At 38.1% G+C, this 15,851-nt stretch overlaps 1 protein-coding gene across 9 annotated transcripts in view; it reads left to right on the top strand.

Annotated features, from left to right (window-relative positions):
• The window catches only part of FHOD3 (formin homology 2 domain containing 3), a 387,784-nt gene that overhangs the window by 301,243 nt on the left and 70,690 nt on the right, over window positions 1–15,851 (top strand). For 7 of the 9 annotated variants that reach the window (XM_027643905.1, XM_027643904.1, XM_027643903.1 and 4 more), the window contains 3 exons: window positions 1,824–1,958; window positions 5,214–5,264; window positions 9,491–9,705. In XM_027643905.1, the coding sequence (XP_027499706.1) occupies window positions 1,824–1,958; window positions 5,214–5,264; window positions 9,491–9,705 (401 nt within the window). The remainder of the gene's footprint in view (window positions 1–1,823; window positions 1,959–5,213; window positions 5,265–9,490; window positions 9,706–15,851) is intronic. The other 2 variants (XM_027643906.1, XM_027643901.1) reach the window with 1 other exon arrangement.

Below are 15,851 nucleotides of genomic sequence, written 5' to 3'. Positions count from 1 at the left end.
TGATAGGGACCCTCTTTTGCCATCTCTCCTAGTTTATTTTCACGTCTTCACATGGAGGCTTTGTCCAGTTTTCCCCTTCCACGAGCAATTTCTGATGTTATGTCCAAGCCTATATCCATGGTATTTCATGCTATGACAGGGATGGAACTCTAGCTTTTGAATTTTAGTACAGTGCTGCTACTGTTTCTGCTGAGAGCTTTCTCTTGCAACATGCACTGAAAGGTCAAAAGTTAAAATAAATTTAAAATATGCTCAGGGGAAAATTCACCACACGTACTTGACTGTCAGTGTTTGGGGATTTTTTTCCCCTTTTCTTAGTGCTGAAGCATATTAGAGATTTTTATGGTTTTGAGCATGATCCAGCATTGATACTGTAGCTCTGGAGGAGTGCCAGCACGGAGTCTTACAGAATATCGAGTTTTATACCATCTTATGTAATGTTTATGCGGGTGGGATATGACATATTGAAATTCAATTTATTGAAATTATTGACATATTCATACTGCCCTGCTGCCAGTGGGGCTGAAATGGCTATGTTTTGCAGCATTTCTGCTTGTACAGACATAGACACTAAGGGAAGATAGGTTTGCATAAGTTCTTTTGTCTTCTCGTGCACATATCTGCGCTAGTGATCTGGTGCCATTACACTAAATGCCTACATTGTTCAGCCAGAGACAAGTAAATAAATAAGGGAAAGGGTCTAAGTCCTTAAAAATAAAGAAAATTTATTCAGGTTTGTATTACTAGTTAAGGAACCTTCTTTTCGGCAGGGTTTAGTTTCTTTTAATTTCTTTTCAGAAAAAGCAGTATCTATTTCTCTCATTAATCCTTTCATTGCAAAACTCATGTTACAACAATGCACAGAAACCGGTCTACATGAGTTATGTCTTTTTGATTTTATCAGTCTAATTCAATCAGTGTGTATCTGTATAAAGCTACCTTGTACAATACAGATTTTTCTTTTTCCTGTCTAAAAGATAGAAAGAAAGACATGTTTACTCTGTTGGCGGAAAGTTTTGTGAGAAGACCCACTCTCCCAGCCAAAGTAGTACTTGCAGTAAAACTAATAAAAACCCCTGCGTCAACAGCAAACTATAAGTGAATATAAATGTAGTTTTATATATTTAAAAAGTCTTTACTGTAGAGGCCATCATTTCTGACAGTTTTCAATAAAGGTTTGAGAAGACTGTCCTTATGTATTTTACTAATATGTCCTTACGTGTGATTTGTTTTGGTCTTACAGCACATGCAGCAAGGAAATAATCATAACTGAACTTGTTAATGTATAAAGGAAAGATACACCCCTACTAAGGAGAGCATTTGAATTCTGAAGGGCTGTTATGACATTTACTTCCTTTACTTTTTTTTTCTGTATGCAGGATTCTCAGGTGTTTGTGGCACATCTATTTTTAACATCATTACATAACATGTTTGTGTTTAAAAAATATTGCAGGTTTTTTTCCTTAAAATTTCAAAAATCCTTTACAGGATTCAGCTTTTGTGTTAACAGGATTATAAAGTAAAACAAAATATTTAGACAATACTGCAGTTGAACTAGACCGAAGAACTTTTACACGTTTATTGTGCCTTAGAAATTTGGCAATTTAACAAGCCTACTCTAACTGTTTTCTTAAGCTCATCACAGTGTCTGTATCAATTTAGCAAGAAGACACTTAGCCCGTGCTTTGAAAGATCCATACATAAATATTGCCATGTCATTCTACTGGTTGGAATTGTGTTACTTGCTGAATGATTGCTACTCAATTTTTGCCACTATAATCAATAAAAGTGACACTGAGAAATCTGATCTTCCTTTTCTGCAGGCCAGCTTTGGGTGGTCTCCTTACATCATCTTTTCGGCAGCACCAGGAGTCCTTGGCAGCTGAAAGAGAAAGACGGCGTCAGGAGAGAGAAGAAAGGTTGCAAAGGATAGAACGTGAAGAAAGAAACAAATTCAAGTAGGACCCAAATTTACTCGCAGTGTCTTGCTTTAAATGTGTGATAGACTGGTAAATCATTGAGAAATTCAATTGCAAAATAATTGAATTGATGAATAGTTTGTAGATACCTTTCTTGATCTAAGTATCTTAAGAACTGACAGATTACACACATCATGAATTTTGGCATTCAAGAAATAAGGATTTATTTTTTTTTAAAGGCAGCTATGTATTTCCCAATTATACTGTCTGGGTATCTACAGAGGCTTGTTTTTATTAGCTAATATACTCTCCAGATTATAATCTCAGTGAGGCATGGAGTTTTGAAGATGAAACAGTGGGACAAAGGTATCAAAGGTGGAAGGGACAGCACTGAAACATCTTTTTGCTTTTGTGTTATGCAAAGTAAAAAGGATTTGCTGTCTCAGGCTGTGTGGTAGCATTTTTTAATGAGTTTTTCCTACTTTTCTGAACATGTGTCTCTTCCTCCTGGAAACAGAAACTGACAGAAAGCAATTATCAAAATTATTCTTCAAACCATGGCCAGACAAAGGCCACAGCTGAGTATAGGACTCACATCTGAGATGATGTTTTTTATGATGTGGGATCCCAGGGTATGCTGCCTGAGGATAGTAAGAGGCAAGGCCCCTTATCCTCTTAAATCCATGCCTGGAAATCTCCGCACAGACGTTAGCAAAGACTGCAGTGGGCTAAGGATAGATATGGAGTCTATACCTGAAACAGTTTGCCTACAGTCTGAAGAGTGTATGCTGAGAAATCAATTTTTTTCCTCATAGACTGGAGTAAAAAGTAAACATATTTTTAGTAGTTAGAAGACATAATATAATAACCTAAAGAATGGTAAGATAAATGTTTTGTAGCCTTCGAATTGGTAGTTATGGAAAAGATGGCACTGGGTTTCATGTGAGCTTGTTTATTAGTATGCAGGATTGTTTTCACTGTAATCATCTCTTTGGTAAGAAGTGGAAACAGGCTGTGATTCTGTGAATTTGGAAAGACGAGTAACTTATGAGTGGTTGGTTGGTTGATTGATATTCTCCTGGCTCCAGAAGATAGCTAGTTTAGAAGGAAATGAGAGGCAGAGAGAAGGTGGAAGAGCACCATAATAGGATCTTTGGCAGCCAACAGCTGCCCAAGTTCTCCTGAAACAGAAACAATAAGGTCTCAGTCTTCAAGCCTCTTCCAAAAACTCTCCCTCTAAGTGGTATCATCAGGCTGCAGCAGGGTGCCATGGACAGCCAACATGATCTTTCAAAAAAGAAGTTCCCAAACCAAAAAAGCCAGCAGGGCATTTGGCAGACTGACCTTTTTGAATAACAGATCTGCACATTTCAGTAGAGGTTGGCTACAGTAGTTGTTCTGTCACTAAAAGAGCATCCTTAAAGTCAGGAAGAAAAAAATAAAAATATACATTTTCATCCCATTATTTCAGAGTCAGAAACCAGTTAACTAAACAACATATTTAAGAGGATTTTTAAATGCCCAGTGTTTTCATCTTCCAGATTTGAGTTCTGTGACCAGGGGGTCTCCAAAGCCACCAAATTTGCAGACACACAGTATCCCACAGTTGATTAAACACTCTGGCAGGAGGAGGACAAAGCCACAGCAAGCAGTCACGGACAGTTTCATAAGAGTTCTTGGGATTGCATTATCATATCATCAGTCTGGCTAGAAACCCAGACTCTGAAGATGTATTTTTGATTAAAAATAGCACTTGCAATTCACAGTCTTTAAACTCGTGAGCAGTACTGGATTTACCATCATGACTCATTTGTTATCTCATTCTTTCCAGTTCTGCCTTGAGAACATTGCACTAGGTTCTGGCATCATCACTGACAAATTGAGGATAATTTAAAGGAGAGCATCACCAGTTGTGAAAGAGCTGGAGGATTAGGAGAGATGCTAAAGAGCTTCATAAGCTATTGCTAACTAAAGGAATGCTTTCCAGAACAAACTTTTTTCTCAGTAGAAGGACAATTGTACCTACTGCATATATAGAACAATAAGTCCTGAAATTCAATGACTGTTCTTCAGCTGTAGGAAAGGGCAAAAGTTTTCAGAGGTCAAGGAGTGATGTTAAAATTTGCCTGCTGTTGATTTCCTAAAATACTCTGAAAATATGATAAAAGTATAACCAGTTCAGGATTTAAAGCATGTGGAGATAGCCTGAAACAGTAATCTGTGTTCCCTGTTAATGGACTTTTGAAGACCACTTAGAAGCTGATGTTTGATAGCTATTGGTATAGTAAATGATAAGTAATTCACTCGATGACACAATATAGAGAGAAAAACTAGTGGTTATCTATAAAAGGAGTAGTTCTGAAAATCTTTCTGGTACTTTCAAGTTACTGTGAAAGAATTTAACAGATAAGGTGAAGGTCTCAACAATTTTGTCTACCAGATTCAACAAAATATTAAAAATATATTGTAAGGAACTCTCTTGCTGTGGTAGGTATCAAGGCAGGCTGGGCATTTACTAGGTTCTGCTGCCCAAGTTAACTTTGCATCCACATTTGTGGATGTGGCAGGCCTGCCTGAAATCATAGTGCTCAAGCATCCAGCAAAATTGACTTGGCAAAAGCTAAATATATGGGTTACTTGAGTTACTGCGTGAGTAGCAGCTGACATAAAAGTTTTGTATCTAAAACTCAGGGTGAAAAAATGAAGAAGTGAAAAGTTGTTATCTCTCCAATAATCCCGCACACACTTTCGAAGAACGAAGAGTTGTCCTACTCTGTAAAGCCAGTTTGCTGTTCTGTTTCCAACTGTAGCAACTAAAACACACTGAGGAAAGATGCCTGCTAAGGAAGGCTGATATACAGTATCCTCCCTGTCTTGGTCTAGCCTGCCAGGTGCTGCAGTCACTGTTTTGGGACATTCTAAGATGGAACAAATGCGGAATGGTTTAATTGCCACTAATGTGCCTGCTCATTAGATGTGGTTCATCATGTCTGATTTCAGATGCCAGGTTTCAAAGCATGCTTCCAAGTTTTTCAGTTCTTGAGGTTTTTATATAATTACTTCTAGTGATCTTCCAAACTACATATTTGGTGTCACATATGTAGGGTGTATTCATAGATAAGTGTAGACACACATTTTTCAGCCATTTTTGCAAAACCGAACATTTTTTGTCAACAACAGCCCTTGTTACATCTGACCAGCTTGTTTGTACTGCTCTTGGTTTCTGTACTTATACTTCTACTACTTACCTTTTTCTTCTGTTTCTGCTGCAATTTACTGTAATTCTCTTTCTAGCCGCGATTATTTAGACAAAAGAGAAGAGCTAAGACAAGCAAGAGAAGAGAGGTTTGTATATAGTGTATCCATCCTTCCCTTTGGTTGTTTGCACTTTACTATATTCCTTATTGTGGATCTGTCATGTATTTACATTTTTAATTCTTCTTGCACAGAACACTTTTATTCCAAAAGACTCCTATAAGAAAGAAATTGTTAAATTAAAGAGGAGAATTAAGTCCAACTGTAAGGACAGCAATAAATGAAGAGCAGTGGAACTGGAATGCATAAGAATGATTGATTATCTTTTATCTATTTGTGTGAGAAATAAGCTTACCCCATTTGCCTCAGAAATTTGTCCAAATTTCATAGAGTTATAAATTGAATAAACCTATCTTTCTCACTCAGTGGGTCCCAAGCTTTCTGGAGGGTCAGAAAAGGCAACCGAGGATAAAGGAAATTGGGGTCACAAGCATTGCAAAACTGCAGCGACCGATGGAAATGGTTCTGACCCACTCCCAGCATATTTTTATCTTTCAGAGCCAAGTTTTCTTGCTGATCTCTAAACATCAGCGAGTAAATTACAAAGCTTAGTAGTATTTGTCATTGGGACATTGCTTTAGTTTTATTTAAATAGCATATTTAAAGGGACTGAGGGTTTGGAGGTTTTTTTTTCAGTTTTTTTAAATTCAATTAAATAGTTTAGAAACTCTAGGCTAGGCTCAGAGCTTTGTGCTTATGAAAGCACATTTTTCAGGGAATACTCAACTAAAGACCTTTGCCTTTCAGTAGCTTCATCTCTACCTCTACTAGTAATTACATCCTGGAGGGAGCACTTGTTTTTACCTGGAAAATATGCAAGTTACTGTACAAATAGGAGATGAAAAATCATCCAGAGTGCTTTGGTTCTGCTTGTATGGTCCTCTAGAGATTATTCTCTGGAGACACTTTTGAACTGTCAAGAATTGGAATTACGTTATCAAAATAAGAGAGCAGCCATCTCAGAAATCATTGTGTTGCTGTATTTTGGGGTTTTTTTATTGGTTACTTTTGTGGGGGTTTTTTGGGTTTTTTTCACAAAATCAGGAATAGATAGTTCTTTTCTGCAGACTGAAGTCTTATCTATTGTGGCTGAAGTAGCTAATAGTAAAACATTATTTTGACATCTCTAAGAGTAAGAAAAGGTGGATGGCCTTTCCTTTGTCCTTTCAGTCAAAGCAGTTACAGATAGTTTACAGCATTTTCTGAAGTGAAAGGCATCTGAGCACACAAGCATGAAACACTGATCTGAACTGAGTAAAACCTTTTTTAGCAAGCATGCTCATTGCATGATTTGAAACTAATTAGAAGCAAGTTCTCCAGAACTTTCACGTTGTCAGGGAACATGCCAAGTGGAGTATTTTTGGGGAGGTGTTCACCAGCAGTGCATCACTGCTGTGCAGTCTGAGACAATTTCACTAGTCATTAGGGATGTTTCTTTATCCTTAGGCCCCTTTTGAACTAGAATGTTAAACTATCGGTTCTTACTCATAAAGAAGAAAGACATATATTTGCTTTGAAGCACATAAATATCAGAGAAACCTGCAAGTGAAGTCTTACACCAGTAGTCCATTACATTGGCATTATGTAACTACTTTTTTAATAAATACCTTTACACAAATGAAGTTTCGTTTCCTATAGGAAGTTGCATGTTGACTTGTTTTAGGAGAGTGTATAGACTGTAAGAAAATCCTATAGTTAAGGTGCCTAAAATCCTAGTTAAAAACTGGTTTGTATGTTACCTCTATATCAGTTCTTGCTGTTCTATGGTCTGAGGCTTTTTTACTTTACTTAGCTGGGTGTCTTCTAGTGGTAATTAAAAAATAAAACCAGGAAAGGTGAGCTTCCAAGTCCTCTCTAGTGTGAGGTACAGCTCAAATTCTCTCCACCCCATTACTTTGTTGGTACATAAACATTTTAAGTTGCACTCAGAGTATTGCTCAGAGATTAGAGAACTCATAATGATAATTTCATCTACTTGAAGATGATAAGTGCAGTGTCACATTCATTAGGAATACCACATGGATAGCCCACAGACTTTTGGATTATTATCTATAGAGAAAAGTCAGCAGAGGTGTGATGATGTCTGAAGGTTTCCATAATTTAAAAGAATATGGCAGCATATGCAGAGACAATGTGTCAATCCTAAAGCAGAGGTATGGTAGCTCATCCTTTCAACTCCTTCAGCATTGGGCCTTGCATATTTGATGCTGGCATTCATTCACTGCTAAGATATTGGTCAGAAACAAAACATAACCTAAATAATGTAGTTTGTCAAGTTTGAAGTGTTAATAAGGATTCTTGAATGATTTTTTTATTTCTCAGTTAAATTGCTATATCTGATTATTAGGGTTCCCATTTGATAACTAGTTATGCTGATGTACTGTCACTGGAGTTGCTGTTCTGGCTCCTTTTTTTCTTTCAGTGTAATAATCAGATACATTTTGAGAAGGCACTTCTTGATGATAGTCCTCTGCCTCCTCTGCCTTGCTGGTTGACTGTGCAGCACACAGCTACAAACCTAAAATGTTAAAACAGCTGAAAAAGAGCTCCCCCCATTATAGAAGAATACATCCAGATCTTTGTTGTAGTCTGTTGGCAAACTGCAAAACCCCCCTCAGCAGCAGCCAGTTGGGCTGTACATGTTTGGTTTAAGTGATCAGTTGGAATGGCTCTTCATGAGTCTGAAGCCCCATCTCTACTTGTGAGGAGACGGAAGGTGTAAGGGACCAATGTTAAAAGGAATAGTAACAACACATCACACTGATGTGAAAGGCTTTTTCTCTATTAAAAAGGCAAAATTCAATCTCGAGAATTGGCTTCATGTTAGAACTGTAAACAGTTCCTATTTTATAACCATACAAGTATGTAGCTTGTTATATTTTCATCCAGAGTCTGTAGGGGTTCTTTTTCTTGCAGAATTTGTTCAAAGCCTGTGCATACCTCTGGAGGAATAAAAGAAAATGAGTTTGTTCTTCATTATTGCTGTTTGCAATAAAGCAAATTGCCTCTGAAAACGCAAGGACTGCTCTTCAAAGACACATTTCTATGCTCTATATGGATGTTTGCAAATGTGCATGTGTGTGTGGCTACCATATGTATTAAGCATGTTTGTTACCACATATGGCTGACTTCTTTACCCTGCCTGCTTTTTAGTGCACCCTCATACACTAACTCAGGCTGTCAGTGAGGCAGAAGGGGGGAGGAGAGGTGTTCCCTGTTATGAAGTGTTTACAACACTGGGTTATAGGAGGATGACCACAGTGTTTCAGAGACATAAGTAGTAGTCTTAATTAACCTGTTTAACAGTTCACTTGTGGGTAAGGCAGACAGTCTAAAGCTCAATCCAGCTGTATTCATAAATTTATTCCTTAGCAAATAATGGTGGATAAAATTAGCAGACATCTGGAAGAGGCACATATTTCAAAGTTATTTTGGTCGAAATGTATAAAGCACACTATGAAGAATATGATTGGTAGCTGGTCTTAATAAACAGTTAGTGAGTTCTGCCTGCCTAAAATGCAAAACAGATGTATCTTTGTTCTTTTAAAGTGACTTTGATGAATAAACTACATGTGACGTCAGGTACAACCTATTGGATGTCTGAGTCCGACAGAGAAATTTTTTAGAATAAAAAAAAGAAAACTTTCCATTGTAGGCTCTGGAGAGAACAAAGTGAATTCCAGTGCATTGCTCTCAGAGCAAATAGAAGCAGGTTCAGAGTCTTTAGATAGTCAATCCAAACGTGGATTATTATTGGTGTTATTTTCAGGTAGATCAGTTTTTGTCTGCTACATTGTCCTCTCCTTACAGCAAGACTCAGACTGGCAATTTGCATCAGTATTAAGGGGCTCTTGGTTTGGACGGTTTTTTTCTTCTTTTGTTTTTTTTCCCTCCCGTTTTAGTTTTGGAAGAGGGAGGGCTGGAGGGAGGAGGAGGAGGAGGAGGAGGAGAGTGAAAAACAGGACAGACAAATGCTTCCAAAAGGGGAAGGACTATGCAGACAAAATACTATATCTAAAGGTTCTTTAGCTCTGCTGGTTTTTGCTTTTGTATTGTAATGAGAAATTTAATGTTTTTCAGGGCAATAGTCTTTACTTTGGTGTGCACTTTTTGGCAGATTGAGCAGGCAGGCAGTTTAATGCTGTACCCCTTGTGTCAGGAAGTCAGCTCAGTCTCTGCAGGTGTTTCATCCATAAACAAGCATCAGCCACAGATTTCTTTTTCTTTACGGAAACCCTTTGGAATTTAACTTTCAGATACAAATACTTGGAGAAGTTGGCAGCAGAGGAGTATGAGAAGGAGCTGAAGAGTCGGAGTGTAAGCCGAGGCAGAAGTGAGCTGTCCTTGAACCTGAGATCTCCTTCAGCTCCATCCTCACCTGTACCCAAGTGTGTCAGCCCAGCATCCATAGAGTCCCAGGAAGAGCTGAAGACCCCTTCCACCCCTTGTGGGACCCCTCAGCCCTCAGAAGGTAAGTGGAAAGGAGAGCAGAGTTAAACATGGTGGGTTTATCACGGTTTCTCTTGTGATAGTGCTGATTTTTGATGCTTGAGTGCAAGAATATAATCTATGAGGTGCCAAAGTAAAGAGTCTTATATTGTTTCATCCTGTCTTCCTAAATTTCTTTCTTTTTTTTGCATTGATTCAGATGTCATTTAATCTGAATACACTGCTAGCTGTTGCTATGATTAATACGATCATTGTCTTTTGCTATTAAAATGGAATAATTAGAAAATACAGAATACAGAGGGTCTTAATTTTAGCTTCATGTTCTTTATATATTAGAAGTTACTGAATGCTAGACAAACAGTATTCCTGCCAAGGGATTTTGCTTATGTGGATTCTCTGAAAGAAATGCAACAGATGAATGCCAAGATTATAATAACCTTCCAGGAGAGCACAAGCTGAATGGGACAAACAGAAAAGGTCTTGAATTGAAGGCAGGGGGAGTGTGTTGATTATTTTTAACACCGAGAAAAGCACTTAAAATTGTAGCACAAGTCATAAAGGACTTAAAAGAAACCACAGACAATTAGCAAAAAGGAAAGTATAACTAGTGTTTGCACGGTTGGTTTGCTGTCATATAATTTATTGGTGTACAGAGCAATGTTTTTTGCGTGTGCACGTCATTCCGCCACTTGCATCATATACCTCTCCTTCAGTCCTCAAAAAAACCCACCATACAGATTTATATTTGCACCACATGATGTTGCATTAACACTGGAAGCTAAAATGCATGTTGAGGGTAAATTGTCACCATCATTCATTTTTATTTTATTTGATTTCCTGCTACACGCTATTGGTGATTAATGCATTTGTAACTTGCACTGCTTGTTTTTATTGAGTGTTATGGCTGGTAGCATGCTATAAAGCAAGGCAATTTAATAAAAAGTTACAAATACTGAATGTTGCATATGTTTATCCTCACTGTACAAAGTAGGTGAAGTTTATTTTATTTAGTCTTATATATTTTCCCAATTTTACTGTCCAGTTTTCTTGTTAGGAACCTTAAGAGTCTCAGTGGAATAATTTCAACCTAAAAAACATGGATATTTTCCTCCAATTCTGATAGTCAGAAACATCCAAACACGCATTTTATTTCAGTGTAATATTGCTTTTAGAGCAAATAAGCTGGATTTTTCCACCATTAGGATTTCAGAGCTGGGTAGGGAGCAAGTATCTCTTTTATGATGATTATTTTAACATATTTCTCCTGGAAGCATAAAAAAAAATTGCAGCATGAAATGGAGCAGCACAATCCATTTGGAGAATACATTTAGAGCAGGTGTACAGGGCAACTTCAGGCAGCCAGAATATGGCAAAGCTATCAACACGTGGGTAGATAGAACATCTCTACTAAACTCCTGGCAATATCTGTAGGCATTGGAGGGCAGCACCTGGAAGCCTGGCAAAGGGACCATAAGGAGAGAGTATATGGGTGGGGCAGGGTAAGCTTCCAGCAGCTGCAGGCAGATAGCCAGGACAGAACCAGAACAGAGGCCTGAAATCTACATACTTCAGTGGGATCTGTGCTTGGAGAATGAGTGTTTCTTCAGGCCTACCAAAAGTATTGGAAAGGTCATAGGAAGTAATGAGCATGTGGGCAGGGCACTTCCAGATGAAGTGGTCAGATTATTGGATATCAACCAATGGCTGGCAGGATTAATATAGACTTTGTGCCATGGCTTTTATTTATTATCTGACTCCACTATGCTCCATAATGAATTAAAATCTCAATTTTATTGTCCTTGGGAAGTGTTTTGAGTCTGACTTCACAGACAGAGAAACTGAAGCATTAACTTGCTTAAGCCAGTTGTAGAAAAGCTGAAATAGAGCCATGGATAAAAGTCGGATTATTTGCACCCCAAGCAGTTGCTTTGGACATGGGTCATCATCTTCCTAAGCAAGGATGAAACTGCAGAAGGAAAACACTTCCTTGTCTCTGTGCATAGGATGCTCCAAAGACTCTGCAAGACCGGTGTTAAATGATGTGTGATATTCATCTGCAGAATTCAGAACCTGAAGTCTAAGGGAAAGTGTGTTCATCCACTAGCAAAACAATTACCGATTTTCAAAGTCAGATTTATTTTATTCCATTTGTGCTGAAGTATCCTGTGACCATCCACTATCTACTGGTCTTAAGAAGGAAATAGATTCTGTCTGTGGAACTTTGTCTCACACTGTGAAACGTCTCTGTATCATTAACCAATATAAAAATCTGGAGTTATTGAGCTGAAGTGTTTTCTCATATAAAACAATTGGTTCCACTAAAGCAATCAAGTCTTGTAAGACTTGTTCTTGTAAAACTTGGGGTATGGCATTTAGAGGAAATGAAGGCAGTCCCATAACTGCAAACTGAACTTAGTATTTTTTTTTCAGAGCAGCTACTTATTCTTTTGTAATTTTATTGGACAATATTTTATGAAGTGTGCATATGCAGTAAAGGAGAAGCAACAATAACTGAGACATCTCTGAAGTCACTTCACAAAGAAATTGCAGGTGAACCCTTCTCTGAGAAGAGCAGCTTTTTTAGCATTTGAGGAAGTAAGCAGGCCAACCCAAGTGCACATGGTGGCCAGCAGGAGACCTTCTGAACATACTGGTAGCTGAGCAAGGTCCAAATACTCCCCAAAGCATGACTGGTGACAGCCTTTCTGCAGGTGGGGAAGCACCAGAGCATGAGAACACAGTGGGGCCAATGCAGCTCCGGTTGTAGAGCCAAAGGAACTGTGACACAGAAAGTCAGAGGAGAACTGTAGAGGTGGGGAACAAAGAAGGATCGTTTCTGACTGCATCAAGAAAGAGCCAGTTCCCTACTCTTGATCACTCTGCACTAGTTCTTACCATCACAAAGAATGGGAGGAAAAAAATAGAGTGGGGGTGGAGAAAGACAGGAGTCCCTGCAGAATTCAGAGGAAGAGGAATCCTATGCCAGAGGAACTGAAGGGAGACACGAACCAAGACCTTACGTGATGCCCGAGCAATTGAACCAAGGGGTCTTGGGTAGGCATAGCATCTTCAGACTTACTGTATGTGTCCTCAAGAGACACTTGAATCTCACAGCTCCAAATAGGAAGCAGAGAAAACAGATGAGGATGTTGTTGCCTAATCAATTACCCTAACAGGGGATTAGATGTGAGCCCAGAGGGATATTTATTCTCTCAGAGGGCTTATAGGACTGGAGGGTTGAGGTCTTATCAGCAGGATACAACATCTTGTGTCTGCTTTAAAGTATTAAAGGAAACAAGTATTAAAGGAAATGTCCGTGTCCTTTATGTTCATTATAAGTTCTTAGCCATGCTTTTCAGAAGGAAACATCTTACTATCTTTATAACCTCTCACTCAAAAGAGGGCTGTCACCAACATCTGATCACATCATAGCAGATCAGGTTGCTAGCACTTAATGTGACCAAGTCTTGAAAATGTCAGAAGATGGAGATTACACTGTCTCTCAAAACAACAAAATTTTTACACATTCGTTGAAGGACTTGGTTACTGTCTCTTTTAGTGATGAAGTTATACAGCTTCTCAGGGAGATTTCATTCTTCAAAAAAGTCCCCACATTTTTTTCCAGTAATACATTTTTAGATATTAAATTCTGTCAGAAAAAAAGAAGTAGGAAAATGACTCAAAAATTGATCCTGAAAACCATGTTCAGTTTTTCTGCTCCTGATTAATCTGTTTGCAAATAAAACTCTGCCTATTTAAAAATTTCAGCTTTGTCATTTGTTTTAATGGGTGCAGGGAGTGGAGCTAAGCCTTAAGAAAAATGTTAAAAACAGTATATGCAAGTGAAAAGAGGTTACCTCTTCTACTGAATCTGACAATCCCAGTTGCTTATTAAAGTATCATGCTTCTTAACATCTCAGGCACACCTTCTTTGCTGTTGTTGCTTTTTGATATGACCGTGCTTGCTTCCCTGAATATTTGCATTCTCCACCAGCAGAAGTCTGCAGAGAGGGACAGAAGCTGGTCTCTTATTTATCTCTCTTGCCACCTGTAAGGTTAGCACTTAGTGTTTTTTCTGGTGTGAAAATGGACCCAGTAGACACGGGACTGAAAGTTTGAGCTCATTTCAAATAGGCCACCACCAAGCATTCACTGAGAACTGTATTTTTTAACTTCTTTAGAAGTTCTCACTAATATCACCACAGTGGATTATATTGATGGAAATGCAAGTGATGGGACACATGTCTAGTTTACTGGCTTTGTTCTCCTGACAGTGTTTGCTGGCAGATTTGATTTTTGCACTGCTTTTTAAGGGAAGTGCTACCAGACTTAGGTCACTATTTAAAAGTGATTCGAGTTATAGGGGGATTGTTTGATGTTATCCCTAAAGAGAGAGAGGCTGTCAAAATGAGTGTCAACGTACCCTTGTTTTGCTCTAGAAGTGCTTAGATTTTGGTACTCCTTGAACTCGAAAGAGCAGCCTATATCAATATATTACTCTTTACTCTTTGTTGTGTTAGGTTCTGATAAGTTACTGCATCTTTCTGGTATGTGTGGAATATTCCTTCTTAGAAGAGCATCCAGAATTCTTTCGAACATTCTAATTTTATCAAGCATTTCTTACATCTCCCCTGACTTTTTCCTATTGAATCTTCAGCATAGCTTCATGATGACAAATATACAATAAGCCTTATCAGTCCTGGCCACATTTTAGTCAGCTTCTTTCTCCACCTGAGCTGCTGGAGTGGACCTTTATGGTTATTGCATGACAGTCTTTGTTTTTAGACATTATTCTGATTATTATGATTATTCATGGATTAATTGGTGACATTTGTATGTATGTACAATTGCAGCATGGCAAGCTGAGAGTCTTTCATGCTACCATACCATGTTAATTCCAGGAACACTTGAAGGATTCCTAAGCATCCATCTCAGTTATGTTCAAATCTTGGTTTAACTTTAAAAGTGCTCTTGTACTGTGCCTACACATTGACAGCTGTGGTGAGAAACACACCGCTGGGATTTGGAGTGTTTGTCAACTTCTTGACAGCCTTCTATAATTTTGATTCTCTCCTAAGGAGTGTCCAGGGTACAGTCATAGGTACGGAACATTTAGAGAAACAAGACGTGCAGAGGTGCTTGCATATCTAATTTTAGACTGTTAGATGCTCTCTGTGTAGAAGAGAGAGAAAGTTAAGCTTCTAATTGGAAGTGTTTTAAAACATCTTAGAGGGATTTGAGTGAGCATGGGCTATATATTAAATACACTATGTGTACATTTCCTTTATATAAATGTATTATATATGCATGTTGAGTTATTTTTCTAACTACACTTTTAAAATCAATTGTTGAAGTGTAGAAGCTTAGCTCCAGTGAAGTCAGAGACAAAAAAATTATTTGCAGTTTTTTACCCTTAAATTATATGAAATGAAGTGAAATAGCATGGTACTGAAGATGCCTTACTGAAAGCTAGTTTAAAAACATATGTGTTATTGTAAAGATAGGCATGGGTATTGTTAGAAATCACTACTCTATGTGTGGGTTTCTCAGAAAATAGGATAGTCATGCAACATTAAGCAGGCTTAGGAAAGCATTGTGACCTTCATTGTTTTGGCTTTCGAATATTATAAGGAAAAATAGTTAACAGAGGGACAAAACAAGTATGACTTGATCATTATAATTCAGCCACCCAAAACAAGATTTAGTACACAGGGAATTTGGGAAGTATGCAGAACTAACATGCATGCCCATTTTTGCCATTCTTTGCATGGCCATTCCAGTTTTCAGAAAATTGTGAGCTGCTTGATGTGAATATGTGTGGATGCTGTTCAGTTTCTTTGAAGCATGCAGAGAATATTGGCATGTGAAAATCTGCTATTATAGCTAAAAACCCTAAAGGTGAATGAATTAATTTCACTGTCAGTGATAAAACAGGGAAGAAGAAACCAAGTGTACTATCAACAGGGTTTGCTGTGTGCCAACTGATAAAAAGCTCATTGTGTGCCATATGCCAACCAACTGGAAACTGAATCTGTGCCATATAGCAAGCTGCTGGAAACTTTGTGCAGTTTTGAAGTGGCTATTCTGAAGTAAAAGTGCATGAAAAAACATATGTTTTTTGTCAGCCAAATGTGTGACAGTGCCATTTCAAGACTGTGACATTCAACT

This window comes from Corapipo altera, unplaced genomic scaffold (genome assembly GCF_003945725.1).
Source record: "Corapipo altera isolate COAL_440 unplaced genomic scaffold, ASM394572v1 24b, whole genome shotgun sequence".
In the NCBI taxonomy this organism is placed as follows: Eukaryota; Metazoa; Chordata; class Aves; order Passeriformes; family Pipridae; genus Corapipo; species Corapipo altera.
The sequence above is the reverse complement of the archived record's forward strand: the minus strand, read 5'-3'. Positions and strand labels throughout refer to the sequence as shown.